The sequence below is a fragment of the Sapajus apella genome, unplaced genomic scaffold (genome assembly GCF_009761245.1).
Source record: "Sapajus apella isolate SASKATOON/1434 unplaced genomic scaffold, GSC_monkey_1.0 scaffold59, whole genome shotgun sequence".
In the NCBI taxonomy this organism is placed as follows: Eukaryota; Metazoa; Chordata; class Mammalia; order Primates; family Cebidae; genus Sapajus; species Sapajus apella.
In genome coordinates this window covers 10075260-10090827 of record NW_022436999.1, presented here as the reverse complement: position 1 = coordinate 10090827, position 15568 = coordinate 10075260, and the positions used below count along the sequence as shown (strand labels likewise).

Genomic DNA, 15568 nt, shown 5'->3' with positions numbered 1-15568 from the left:
TTTTATTTTGTGGATTATAAGAATATTTGTAAAGATATTTTACGTATTTGCCATTATTAGCACCTTAATTATATTTTTCCCATAATGTCTTAAATTGCTTAACAGCAAATTATCCTACAGGAGCATAGGCTTCATGTTGGGATGAAGTATTACATATATACAATTGTACATAATTATGACTTTTCTTTTGTCTTTCAACCACTAGCCTGTCAGTTCCAATTTCACTGTTTTAAACATGAAAATTGCCTTCACACTCAATGTTAGTATTTTACCATTTATATATACACAGTTTATGTTTAAGCACAAATCAAACTTGGGAAATAAGAACAAACTCAGTGCCGGGGTACACTACCACCTTCGTGGACCCTGAGCCTTTGTGCCTTCCTGAACTCCTTCCTCCCATTAAAAAAGTAAATTTTAAAAAAAGCCAGGTGCAATGGCTCACACCTGTCATCCCAGCATTTTGGGAGGCCAAGACAGGCAAATCACTTGAGGTCAGGAGTTTAAGACCAGCCTGACCAACATGGTGAAACCCCATCTACCCTAAAAATACAAAAAAATTAGCCAGGCATGGTGGCAGGTACCTGTAGTCCCAGCTACTCAAGAGGCTGAGGCAGAAGAATCGCTTGAACTTGGGAGGTGGAGATTGTAGTGAGCTGAGATCGCACCACTCACTGCACTCCAGACTGGGCGACAGAGCAAGACTCCATCTCAGGAAAAAAAAAAAAAGTGTGTATATATATATGTGTGTGTGTGTGTATATACATATATGTATATATATATACACCCACACACATACACACACACACACTTCATAGCAGTGCTGTTATTTTATATATATAATATATATAAAATAACATATATTATATTATAATATATATAATATATAAATAATATATAATATATAAATAATATATATTTTATATATATATATATAAATAACAGCACTGCTACAAAGATAAATATATTAATATCACACATTCAATGCTTGTTTTTACCTAAAAGTTACCCTTTTTTCTTCTGGTGTTAATAGAAATTGAAACATCTTGTGGGCCTGTAAAAGTGTAGTGGGGCCCCTGTGGACACTGTGCCTACCACGCTAACAGATGTCAGCCCTGCTCAGTACCCCAGATTAATGTAGGTCTCCTCTAATGATGGAATGGTATCACCCTGAGTTCAGAACTTCTTAAACCTGGCTATAGATCAGAATCATCTGTGGAAGTTTTAAAAGAATACAGTATACTTATACCTAGACCCCACCCTGGAGGATGATTAAATTAGTCTCGTTTGGGTTGTCAGAGAATCTATATTTTCAAATATTCCCAGGTGATTACAATGTACAGCCCAAGGTAAGATCTCTGTCTTACATTTCTTTAGACATCAGGTCGCAATTCTCTAGACAGTGATTTGCATATGTAAAGCCCTCCAACAAATGCAAGATGAGGACAAGAAGGAGAAATAAGAAGAGGAGGAGGAAACGGTAGAAGAGGACAAGGAGGAGGAAGAAGAGGAAAATGGCAACAACAACAAAAAATAGTGCATAAGTGTTTGGGCTTGATCTTTTTCATATGCAAAGCACTACCTTAATCTTCACTCTATCCCTGGGCTCTTTTATAAAACAGTGAGTAACAGACTCTTCACTTTCATTGTTATTTCATTTGCGCTTTTATAAGCAATAAGCCTTTGGTGGACAGAGGATGAAATCACATTTTTTGATGTATTTTTGTACCAATACAGACACATTCTTCCTCTCTGAAGATCTAAGAGCACTGACTCCAACAAAGTCAGGCCCACTGACTGATGTGGCCGGGTGCATATATTTATCTCTACACAACATAAAAGTGAACAAGCTGAAGGCAATCAGCAGGGTGTCAATGCATGTGGAAAATTAATTAACTACCTATGTGGAAACTGGAAACTTTGAAACTGGGGATCAGCTCCAAATTTGGGGGATCAGGTAGAATGGAGATTAAATTTATCTGTCTTTGAAAAAGTGAAAGAGCCTAAAATTCCCTAGCAAAACCAAATACTTGTGTTGAGCAAATTATGTGAGTTTTGAGTACCACTGGAAAAATAATATTGTACTTATTTGGTATTTCTTTTATGTCTATATTTGGAGATCTAAGAGCATGCACTACAGGTACTCGACTAAATCTCTATTGACAATCTTGTTATTATTTCTGTATGCTCTCTGAAATCGACCCTAAGATCTGACAGAAAGCAGTTTTATATCAGAATCAGGTTTATGAATAAGGGATGACTGATAAACTAACACTAATCACAGAGCAAAGTAAAAAAATAAAAATTAAAATTAAAAAACAGATGGGATGAAATAGGAATTAGTTTCTCAAAAATAAAAATGAGAAAATGTCAAGGGAAAGTTTCTTTCTTTTCCCCTGACAGAGAAAAAACAATCCTGAGTGACTCTGGAAAAAGAAGATTTTCCTCTCTACGGTCCCCTTCTACTTGTTCTCGCTCTGTTGTGTAACAGACAAAAGAAAAACCCTGAATAGGGTGTGGTTGAGACCCCAAAGGAATCATGACTATAAAATTCAACAATCACAGAAATAAGCTTCTAAATTTCAGCTTGATTTACAGAAAGAAAATGGCAATTCTAGGCAAAAGAGCAAATAGCTCCAAAATTTAAGCATTTTTGTAAAAGAAACATGTATCTCATTGTCTGCTTTAAATCTTGTACTAACTGCATATGACTTTTAAATATTGTGATTATTATTACTAGCTAATATTTAGTTATATTAGTGTCTTATTTTGGTCTTCAGAAACATGTCTGTACGTTAAAGCATTCATCCTTCCCCAAGCTAACAGTGCTATTTAAAGCAGAAAACCAAAAGTCTTTTTGTTAGCCATGGTCTAAGAAAAACGTCATAGTCTTCCAAATTCAGGGAACATACTTTACTTCTTAATCTCCTCAAACCAGATTCAATATTTACAATGAGTTTAAGAAAGTTACTCTGAAGTGCCTCAACTCACTTTTCTGCAGCAGAGAAAATGACAAGCATTTGGATTTTATTTTATCTTTCTCTCTTTTGGTAAAAGTTACCTGAGAATACTTTGTGAGTACAAACGTCGTGCTCAGTATAGTTTTGGTGGCTTGAAGAGCTTTTTGGCATCTTTCACATGAGTAATACAAATTACAGTTACAGAAAATTACGGTTATAGAAGACATGTGAACAATAAAGCTATTAGTGGCCTCAGAGTTCTGTCCTCATTTTTTTCTCCTCAGTCTCAGGGTAACATCATCTAGTCACATGACTTGAGCAGCCATAACTGTGAGGATGACACTGAAGCCTAAAACTCAAATTAAAATATCGTTCCAGAGTGCCAGACCCATAAGTCTCCCTGCTGTTCAGGCATCTGCACTAGGACCTCCTACAGGGCTCTTCAAACTTCGTATATCAAAAACCGAACTCATAGTCATTGTCCTCAAATCTTTCCTTCCTCTTATAGTTGTCATTTTATTAACCAACAGTACTACCTACCCTGTCATCTAAATCAAACACATAGAACTGGCCTGGACTCAACCCCTGTTTCACACACTATTCTAATGTATCAACAAATGTGTTCACTCTAATCTTAATGTGTCTGCAATCCCACTTCTGCTACCACTATCTTGCTGGCAACCATGGTCATTCTAATTGACTTACCTCTAGGACTTCCTGACAGGTTTCCCTACCTACCCATTCTCCACAGAGCCATTAGGTCAAGCAGGAGTTTCTAATCATTTTGTGTCTTGGAACCCTATGGCAATCTGGTAAAAACTACGAATAACTGTTCTTATTGTGTTAATAAACACAATAAAATAAAACAATAAAAACATGGAATTTCACAAGAAACCAGTTAGGACCCACCTCCCTTTGAGAGATTATTTTGAGGCACAAAGGTCATTTTCCTGGCACATGAGACACCAACCACCACCATTTCACTACATGCCACCCTACTTTATCCTTCCCCATCTGAATTCAACTACACTAAAGTCATACTCAACATCATCATACCACCTCTTCTCTGAGCCTTTGTACATGCTGGCCTCCCTGGTAGGAATAAACTACATCCCTTCTTTATCTGACTAACGCTTACGTCTTCCCTTCAAGATTCACTCAGCCCAGGTATCGTCTCACTCAGGCAGCCTTCACTAGGGCCCCATGTTTGGGCAAATTCTCCTGCATGGGCTCCCACTGCACCCTGTCATAGTATTTTTCACATCCTATGATCAGTTTCCTCTGTTGGATATTTAACCCCTTGAAGACAGAGCCCATTTCTTACTTATCTTTACATCCTTTGCAGAATGCCAAGCACAGACCACACCCTCAATACGTGTTTGCTGCATATATGCACGAAGCAATGAATGAACTCCCTATCTCATATGCTCAAAGAAAACCTTACACTCTACAGACATGACCTGCGATGTCAAAAGCTGCATTCTCATTTCAAAAGTTGGAGAGAATAAACAGAAATATTTGGGATTTCTATATTTCTACAAAGGAAACATAAATTATCACCTAAGTATTCATAAGATCATAGCCAGATATATCTATATTAAATCATTTTGTGGAAGAAAAATGTACCAACACCACCGTCTTGGGAAGCAAAGTCCATCTCATACTTACTTCAGCTAATCTTGAATGTTTGTGAACCACCTCTGTTTTATTCATTGGTGTGAGCTGCTGCAAAACACTTCGGCTATTTGTCAAAGCCCGTGTCAATCGGGCAAATTTCGTCCAACCTTAAAAACAAGAAAAGAAAAGTCTCAGTTTTTCATACACTATGAATAAGGAATGCAACATTCTTGATAGTATTAAAAGGATCTCACCAACCATACAATATCCAAAATGAATGCAAAGTGTCAAACAGAAGTATTTTCTTTCCTTCTGTATAGACATGCTCATATATTTGAAGGTGGCTATAAAATAGTGACTAATTTTTATGTGTGACCTTTGTGTTTTTCCCATATCTGTGATACAGTCCCTGCAGCCAAGGAAGCTATCTGTCTACAAAACTCTGTGCTCCTCTTTGCATTGTATAGGTTTCTTAACTGGGAAACAGCAGTCCAACCAGGAATATATTTCCCAGAATTTCTTGCATCTTAGTATTGCCTATGTCCCTGGTTCTCACCAACGGAATGTAGACGGAAGTAATGTGTGCCAATTCCATGCCATGATTTAAGAAGCAACTGTGACTTCTCCATAATTTCTCCTTCTTTCTACCAGCTGGAATGATGCACAACAAGGCCCAAGTGGATAGCAAAGCTACTGAATAACTGGGTGGGAAATGCCATATGCCAGCCAGGATCCTTAGCCTTGGACTGTTATATGAACAAGAAATGTGCTGCTTATTGTATTAAGCCACTGAAAGCTGGGGATTTGTTATAGCAGCGAGTCTTTCCCTAACAAAAACAGTCCTTCAATGTCTTTGTCTGCAGATATAACAGAATAAAGCTGAATTTCAACAAGTCTTACTTTTTTTTTTTTACTGTATTTTAGGTTTTGGGGTACATGTGAAGAGCATGCAAGATTGTTGCATAGGTACACACATGGCAGTATGACTTGCTGCCTTCCTCCCCATCACCTATATCTGGCATTTCTCCCCATGCCATCTCTCACCAACTCCCCACCCCCCAATGTCCCTCCCCTATCTCCCCCTGACAGACCCCAGTGTGTGATGCTCCCCTCCCTGTGTCCATGTGTTCTCATTGTTCAACACCTGCCTATGAGTGAGAACATGCGATGTTTGATTTTATGTTCTTGTGTTAGTTTGCTGAGAATGATGGTTTCCAGGTTCATCCATGCCCCTACACAGGACACGAACTCATTGTTTTTGATGGGTGCATAATATTCCATGGTGTATATGTGCCACATTTTCCCTGTCCAGTCTATCATTGATGGGCATTTGGGTTGGTTCCAGGTCTTTGCTATTGTAAACTATGCTGCAATGAACATTCGTGTGCACGTGTTCTTATAGTAGAATGATTTATAATCCTTTGGATATATACCCAGTAATGGGATTGCTGGGTCAAGTGGAATTTCTATGTCTAGGTCCTTGAGGGATCGCCACACTGCCTTCCACAATGGTTGAACTAATTTACACTCCCACAAACAGTGTAAAAGTGTTCCTATTTCTCCACATCCTCTCCAGCATCTGTTGTCTCCAGCTTTTTAATGATCGCCATTCTAACTGGCGTGAGATGGTATCTCAATGTAGATTTAATTTGCATTTCTCTAATGACCAGTGATGATGAGCATTTTTTCATATGTTTGTTGCCCTCATGTATGTCTTCTTCTGTAAAGTGTCTGTTCATATACTTTGCCCACTTTTGAATGGGCTGGTTTGTTTTTTTCTTGTAAATCTGTTTTAGTTCTTTGTAAATTCTGGATATCAGCCCTTTGTCAGATGAGTAGACTGCAAAAATTTTTTCTATTCTGTTGGTTGCCGATTCACTCTAATGACTGTTTCTTTTGCTGTGCAGAAGCTGTGGAGTATGATTAGGTCCCATTTGTCTATTTTGGCTTTTGTTGCCAATGCTTTTGGTGTTTTGGTCATGAAGTCCTTGCCTATGCCTATGTCCTGAATGGTTTTGCCTAGATTTTCTTCTAGGGTTTTTATGGTGTTAGGTCCTATGTTTAAGTCTTTAATCCATCTGGAGTTAATTTTAGTGTAAGCTGTCAGGAAGGGGTCCAGTTTCTGCTTTGTGCACATGGCTAGCCAGTTTTCCCTACACCATTTATTAAACAGGGAATCCTTTCCCCATTGCTTGTTTTTGTCAGGTTTGTCAAAGATCGGATGGTTGTAGATGTGTTGTGTTGTCTCCTAGGCCTCTGTACTGTTCCATTGGTCTATGTCCCTGTTTTGGTAGAAGACAAGAAATAACTAAGATGAGAAATAACTAAGATCAGTACCATGCTGTTTTGATTGCTGTAGCCTTGTAGTATAGTTTGAAGTCAGGTAGTGTGATGCCTCCCACTTTGTTCTTTTTGCTTAGAATTGACTTGGCTATGTGGGCTCTCTTTTGGTTCCATATGAAGTTTAAGGTGTTTTTTTCCAGTTCTGTGAAGAAGGTCATTGGTAGCTAATGGGAGTCGAGTTGAATCTGTAAATTACTCTGGGCAGTATGGCCATTTTCACGATATTGATTCTTCCTAACCATGAACATGGAATGTTTCCCCATCTGTTTGTGTCCTCTCTTACTTCGTTGAGCAGTGGTTTGTAGTTCTCCTTGAAGAGGTCCTTATATTCCTTGTTAGTTGTATTCCTAGGTATTTTATTCCCTTTGCAGCAATTGTGAATGGTAGTTCGTTCTGGATTTGGCTCTCTTTAAGTCTGTTATGGTGTATAGGAATGCTTGTGATTTTTGCAAATTGATTTTGTATCCTGAGACTTTGCTGAACTTGCTTATCAGTTACAGGAGATTTTGGGCTGAGACAATGGGGTCTTCTAGATATACAATCATGTCATCTGCAAATAGAGACAATTTGACTTCCTCCTTTTCTATTTGAATACCCTTTATTTATTTTTCTTGCCTGATTGCTCTGGCTAGAACTTCTAGTACTATATTGAATAGGAGTGGTGAGACAGGTCATCCTTGCCTAGTGCCACATTTCAAAGGGAATGCTTCCAGTTTTTGCCCATTCAGTATGATATTGGCTCTTGGTTTGTCAAAAATAGCTTTTATTATTTTGAGATACGTTCCGTCGATACCTAGTTTATTGAGGGTTTTTAGCATAAAGGGCTGTTGAATTTTGTCAAAGGCCTTCTCTGCATCAGTTGAGATAATCATGTGGTTTTTGTCTTTGGTTCAGTTTATGTGGTGAATTATGTTTATAGACTTGCATATGTTGAACCAGCCTTGCATCGCTGGGATGAATCCTACTTGATCATGGTGGATAAGCTTTTTGATGTGCTGTTGCAATTGGTTTGCCAGTGTTTAATGGAAGATTTTTGCATCTCTGTTCATCATGGATATTGGCCTGAAGTTTTCTTTTCTTGCTGAGTCTCTGCCGGGTTTTGGTATCAGGATGATGTTGGTCTCATAAAATGATTTGGGAAGGATTCCCTCCTTTTGGATTGTTTGGAATAGTTTCAGAAGGAATGGTACCAACTCCTCTTCGTAAGTCTGGTAGAATTCAGCTGTGAACCCATCTGGACCTGGGTTTTTTTTGGGTGGTAGGCTCTTAATTGCTGCCTCAACTTCAGACCTTGTTATTGGTCTATTCATGGTTTCGACTTCTTCCTGGTTTAGGCTTGGGAGGATGCAAGTGTCCAGGAATTTATCCATTTCTTCCAGGTTTACTAGTTTATGTGCATAGAGTTGTTTGTAATAATCTCTGATGATGGTTTGTATTTCTGTGGAATCTGTGGTGATATCCCCTTTATCATTTTTTATTGCATCTATTTGATCATGCCTTCTTTTTTATTAATTTGGCTAATGGTCTATTTTGTTGATCTTTTCAAAAAACCAGCTCCTGGATTTATTGATTTTTTGAAGGGTTTTTTGTGTCTCTATTTCCTTCAGTTCTGCTCTGATCTTAGTTATTTCTTGTCTTCTGCTAGCTTTTGAGTTTTTTTGATCTTGCTCCTCTAGCTCTTTCAATTTTGATGATAGGGTGTCAGTTTTAGGTCTCTCCTTGCTTCTCATGTAGGCATTTATTGCTATATATTTTCCTCTAGAGATTGCTTTAAATGTATCCCAGAGATTCTGGTATGTTGTGTCTTCATTCTCGTTGGTTTCGAAGAACATCTTTATTTTTGCCTTCATTTCATTGTTTATCCAGTCAACATTCAAGAGCCAGTTGTTCAGTTTCCATGAAGCTGTGTGATTCTGAGTTAGTTTCTGAATTCTGAGCTCTAACTTGATTGCACTGTGGTCTGAGAGACTGTTTGTTATGATTTCCATTCTTTTGCATTTGCTGAGGAGTGATTTACTTCCTATTATGTGGTTAATTTTAGAGTAGGTATGATGTGTTGCTGAGAAGAATGTATATTCTGTGGATTTGGGGTGGAGACTTCTGTAAATGTCTATCAGGTTGCTTGGTCCAGGTCTGAGGTCAAGTCCTGGATATCCTTGTTAATTTTTTGTCTCATTGATCTGTCTAATATTGACAATGGGGTGTTAAAGTCTCCCACTATTATTGTGTGGGAGTCTAAGTCTCTTTGTAAGTCATTAAGAACTTCCCTTATGTATCTGGGTGCTCCTGTTATTGGGTGCGTATATATTTAGGATCATTAGCTCTTCTTGTTGCATTCATCCTTTTACCATTATGTAATGTCCTTCTTTGTCTCTTGTGATCTTTGTGGGTTTAAAGCCTATTTTATCAGAAATGAGAATTGCAGCTTCTGCTTTTTTTTGCTCTCCATTTGCTTGGTAAATCTTCCTCCATCCCTTTATTTTGAGCCTATGTATGTCCTTGTATGTCAGATTGGTTTCCTCAATACAGCACACCAATGGGTTTTGGCTTTTTATCCAATTTGCCAGTCTGTATCTTTTGATGGGGGCATTTAGCCCATTTACATTGAGGGTAAATATTGTTATATTTGAATTTGATCCTGCCATTTTGATGCTAGCTGGCTGTTTTGCCCGTTAGTTGATACAGTTTTTTCACTGTGTTGATGCTCTTTACCATTTGGTATGTTTTTGGAGTGGCTGGTACTGGTTGTTCCTTTCTATGTTTAGTGCCTCTTTCAGGAGCTCTTGTAAAGTAGGCCTGGTGGTGGTGAAATCTTAGTATCTGCTTGTTCACAAAGGATTTTATTTTTCCTTCACTTATGAAGCTTAGTTTGGCTGGATATGAAATTTTGGGTTGAAAGTTCTTTTCTTTAAGGATGTTGAATATTGACCCCCACTCTCTTCTGGCTTGTAGGGTTTCTGCTGAGAGATCTGCTGTGAGTCTGATGGGCTTCCCTTTGTGGGTAACCCGACCTTTCTTTCTGGCTGCCCTTAGCATTTTCTCCTTCATTTCAACCCTGGTGAATCTGACAATTATGTCCCTTGGGGTTGCTCTTCTGGAGGAATATCTTTGCGGTGTTCTCTGTATTTCCTGGACTTTAATATTGGCCTGCCTTGCTAGGTTGGGGGAGTTTTCCTGGATAATATCCTGAAGAGTATTTTCCAGCTTGGATTCATTCTTTCCGTCACATTCAGGTACACCTATCAAATGTAGATTAGTTCTTTTCACATAGTCCCATATTTTTTGGACACTTTGTTCATTCCTTTTTACCGTTTTTTCTCTAATCTTGCCTTCTCATTTTATTTCATTGAGTTGATCTTCGACATCTGATATCCTTTCTTCTGCTTCATCAACTCAGCTGTTGAAACTTGTGTATCCTTTGCCAAGTTCTCATGTTGTGTTTTTCATCTCCATCAATTCACTTATATTCCTCTCTAAGTTGTTTATTCTCATTAGCATTTCATCAAATCTTTTTTCAAGGTTCTTAGTTTCTTTGCATTGGGTTAGAAGATGTTCTTTTAGCTCACAGAAGTTTCTTATTACCCACCTTCTGAAGCCTGATTCTGTCAATTCATCACACTCATTCTCCATCCAGCCTTGTTCCCTTCCTGGTTAGGAGTTGTGATCTCTTGTAGGAGGAAAGGCATTCTGGTTCTGGGTATTTTCATCCTTTTTGATCTGGTTTCTTCCTATCTTTGTGTATTTATCCACCTGTCATCTTTGCAGTTGTTAACTTTCAGATTGGGTCTCTGAGTGGATGTCCAGCTTGCTGATGATGAAGTTACTTCTTTCTGTTTCTTAGTTTTCCTTCTAACAGTCTGGCCCCTCTGCTGTAGGACTGCTGAGGTCCACTCCAGGCCCTGCTTGCCTGGGGATCACCTGCAGCAGCTACTGAACAGTAAGGGTTGCTGCCAGTTTCTTCTTCTGCTATCTTTGTCCCTAAAGGATACCCACCAGATGTCAATCTGAGCTCTCATTTATGAGGTGACTCTTTGGATATACAGGGGTCAAGGAGCTGCTTGAGGAGACAGTCTGTCCTTTATAGGAGCTCAAGTGCTGAGCTGTGAGCTCCGTTATTCATTTAGAGCTGCTGGGCAGGTACGTTTAAGTGTGCTGCAGCAGAACTCATAAACCCCCCTTTTTTTTCCCCAGGTGCTCTGTCCCAGGGAGTTAGGGCTTTATTTATGAGTTTCTGTTGTGCTGCTGTCTTTTCTCAGGGCTGCCCTGCCCAGTGAGGAGGCAGTCTAGTCACTGTCTGCCTGCAGAGGCTTTGCTGAGCTGCTGTGGGCTCTGCCCAGCTGCTGTGTGAACTTCCCTGCAGTCCTGTATATATGGGTGTAGTTAGAACTGCCTAAGCAATGGCGGCCCACCTCTGTAATGGCGGACTCTCTCTGTAATGGTGGGCTGCCTCGGCAATAGCAGGCTGCTCAGCAATGGCAAACTACCTCCATAGTGGTGGACTGCCTCAGTAATGGCAGACACCCCTCCCCCACAGAGCTGGACCATCCCAGGTTCAGCTGTGCTTGCTGCGAAACTCTCAATCCAGAGCATTTCCGATTGCTGTTGTTTTGTGAGGGTGGAACCAGCCGAGCCTGATCACCTTGCTCCCTGCCTCAGAGCCTTTTTTTTTTTTTTTTTTTTTTTTTTTTTTTTTTTTCAGTTGAATGGTCAACTGTCTCCCAGGTGTTCCAGTTGCCTGTTGAGAATGTGCCAGGATCTGTGTGATTTCCTGTGCAGCGACCCACTGTGCCAGCTGAAACAGAGGCACTGAGATTTGTGGCGCTTTTTTGCCCAAGAATCTCCTGGCCTGGCTCCCTGTTTCAGTCCCCTTTTTAATCAGATGAATGGGTGAGTCTGCCTTCCCAGAGCTCCAATCACCAGCTAAAATGGCGCCCAGACCCATGTATTTTGTATGGAGAACTGCTGCGCCAGGGCACCAGCAAAACAGCCATGCTGGCCAAAACAGCTGCACCAGCGAAAACAGCCATGCCAGCCAAACAAGCTACACTGGCGACCATGGGGCTCTTCCACCTGGGTATCTCCTGGTCTGTGGGCAATAAAAATCCATCTGGAAATGCTGCATCCACTCATCCTGCGCACTTTCACTGGGAGCTACAATCCTGAGCTGCTCCTAATCGGCCATCTTGGATCCCTCTCTCAACTAGTCTTACTTTCTATGGTTCATCTCACACACTCCCATGTTCCTTGTAACATAGCAAAATGTTATTTCTCTGTTATTAACAACCACAGTGGCACCTAAATTTATTTTTGGAATATCTAGAATTGTCGATAATGTCTTCTGAAAAAGGAGTGACTTTTGAGGAAAAGAAATGCAAATTTAATGAAAAAGAATTTTCTTCTGGAGCCTCAAACTGCCATTATTAAAATCATTAATCTCAAGGAAATGCAATGAGAGGTGAACAAATAGAACATAACCAGCCATACTCTCTTCCTGTCTCAATTATCCTTTCTCTAGACATCTCAAAATCTCTGATCCATTAAAAAATTTTATTAACACTATCTGATAACCTCTACACAATTACCCTTCATCAGATCATTTATCAGGCAACTCCTTAAAAATGAAAAACTCCTGATGTTCCAAAGGAATTATGGCAATGATAAAATTTCAGATGATGTGGCAAAAAAACAAAGGAAGAAATTCTGGAAATACACCTGCCTAATATCTCTGTCAAACCATACAATGCAGGTGACATCATTCTTATTACTATTCTTCAGGCTGATTCTGATTTCATTTCAGCTTTGTATCGTCCCACCAATTCAGATCCCTATATATTCAATAACTGGATTGAAAAGAAATAAACTGGCATCAATTGATAGAAAGTCTTTATTTCTTCTTCATTAATGTACCCCATCCTAGTAATTAGAACAAAAAAAAATCGGGTTTTGGGAACTGTATGCAGCCCTAAGGCTTACCTTGTACAATGTGCTGCAGAAACAAAAAAGGTATCAGATATGCCACCAACTCTCTAAAAACTCAACATTAATGAAAAAAACCAACATGTAATCTCTATGACAAACTGAGACTTTTCATTTGAGTACCAGACCAATGTGTCTAACTAGCCACTGGCCTTTTCTTACTACAGTGTTCTACAGGCATCTGACAACACTCAGTATGTCCAAAACTGATACCATCTCCCTACTTCAACACTAACTCTGCATCATTCATGCATCCCTGACATTGTCAAATGGCCCCAAGATATTTCTAATTGCCAAAATCAGAAACTTGAAATTCGCCATTCTCTTTTCACTATTACCTACACACACACACACACACACACACACACACACACACATTTCCCAGCCTTATAGATTATAACATCAATAAATATCTCTCAAATTGAATCTCCTCTCTGCATTCCTCCTATGTCAGACAACATACCATCTTTCACCTGATTTAGGCAACATTCTAAAACCATATCCTCATTGCTTGCAAAGTTCTTTTTAAAGCACATTCCTTTTACTCCGTTACCTTTTAACAGAAACTGGAGGACACCAGGATAACACTGTATATCCTTGGTATTCAGATCATTTGTTTTCTGATCCCAATGATTTGCTCTGCATCTGTCTCTTACCACTTTCTCATACATGCTCTGCATCCCAGCCTTATTAAAATCAATAGCAAATCAAATAAAGAATAAATTCAAAACTAAATCTACTAGGAATTCTTTGTACACCCTACGCTGTTTTATGTTTCCATATTTTCACGTTACAATCATTCTGTCTGCCTAGAATTTCTTTTCCCTCCCCCATCTGTTTGGCTAACACTTATTGGTAACTGCAGACTCAGTTAAAACATTACCTCAATGCTTCTTTGATCCACCCACAAGTGAGAGGTGCCCTCCTCTGTACATGCACATCATGAGATGCATGCCTCACCTGGCACTAACAACACTAATGCAATTGTTGATTAATATAATAATCACTCTTTCTGAAAGCTTGTTTAGCCCTCCATTTTTAGCACTTGAAAAAGAGCCTGGCATAAAATACACCATAAATCAATTGTATTTGTAACTTTAAAAATCAGATTTAAAATAAATCTCATTTTATTATCATTGGTTTTGGTTCGGTTTTGCTTTGTTTGGTAAAAGTGGTGAGGGTGTCTTCAGATGACAGTAACTGCATTAGTCATAGATATATTACAATTTTACCTGGTGACAATTTGTGCACCTTACATCAACAGAATGTTATAATTGCCTTGACTATTTCTAGAAAATTCCAAGACAATCTTTTAATTACTGAAGGCTGATGTTTCTAAAATAGGTAAAATTACACCCCTTGGTATAACTCAGTTGGATTAAAAGAAAAGCCCACTTTCATTCCCTGTGTGTAAAAAGGTTTAACCCAAAAATATTAAAAAAAAAAAAAAAAGAAGACATTTAGGAATAAATTAAATGATACATAAAAGAATACGAATCACCAAATGGCATGTCTTTTCTGATTTCACAGTATCATACATGAAAGTGCATGTGAGGAAGGAGAAATGTGACAATAAAAGCTTATTGTCATCCTCTGGTTTTTCATTTGAAGCATTATAAGCACATACTACAACTGTGTTTCTTAATGAGGAAGCAGCAGTTTCTCATAGAAAAAAAAAGCTTGTTAAAATGTATGCGTATACCTTACCTTACACAGGAAGTCAGTGTGATCAAGGAATATTTCACCTGTTTTCTTTACCTTATTTTTCTGAAGAAAAAAATTATTTTTAAAAAATAAAAATAAAACACATGCATTTTCTCCATGAATAAAAATAGGACTTTATTGATTTAAAAAAATAAAAATAAAATGAAAGAAAAATGTAATATTAACCCATCATTCTAAAAATGTTTTAAATCAGCATATTCTGAGTAACACTTGAACGTAGAAGAACAGGGAATTTGCTGCATCATGTGACTTTTAGGTGCCAGATCTTATATTTTTTATCCTTGTGCATTAGTCCATTCTCATGCTGCTATGAAGAACTGCCTGAGACTGCCAGATCTTATATTTTTTATCCTTGTGCATTAGTCTGTTCTCATGCTGCTATGAAGAACTGCCTGAGACTGGGTAACTTATAAAGGAAAGAGGTTTAATTGACTCACAGTTCTGCATGACTGGGGAGGCCTTGGGAAACATATAATGATGGCAGAAGGGAAAGAAAACATCCTTCTTCACATGGTGGCAGGAAGGAGAAGTGCTGGGCCAAGGGGTGAAAATCTCCTTATAAAACCATCAGGTCTCATGAGAACTTACTCACTATAATGAGAACAGCATGGGAGGACTGTCTCCATGATCTAACCAGCTCCCATGAGGTCCCTTCCCCAATGTGGGGATTAAAATTCAGATTACAATTCAAGATGAGATTTGGGTGGGGACACAGAGCCAGATCATACTACCTTGGTTGACTAACACATAGTAGGCACTAGATCTGTTTTTGTGGAATGTTTTATTGAATGGTTTTGTTTAGTGAATGAATTAATGATGATTAACAAGAAAATAAGTTAATCAGGAGTACAGCATCTGCATTATATACGTAAATATTTAAAATTTAAAGAAGAAAGTATATTCAGTTCTTAGGTATTAAAATAGCTTATATGAAGGAAGTCTTTTGG

General features: G+C 38.6%; 1 protein-coding gene across 1 annotated transcript in view; it reads right to left on the bottom strand.

Moving 5' to 3' along the window:
• LOC116528592 (potassium voltage-gated channel subfamily H member 5-like) overlaps window positions 1-15568 on the bottom strand; it is a 116063-nt gene that overhangs the window by 49654 nt on the left and 50841 nt on the right. The window contains exon 5 of the mRNA XM_032245913.1: window positions 4629-4744. Within this exon, the coding sequence (XP_032101804.1) occupies window positions 4629-4744 (116 nt within the window). The remainder of the gene's footprint in view (window positions 1-4628; window positions 4745-15568) is intronic.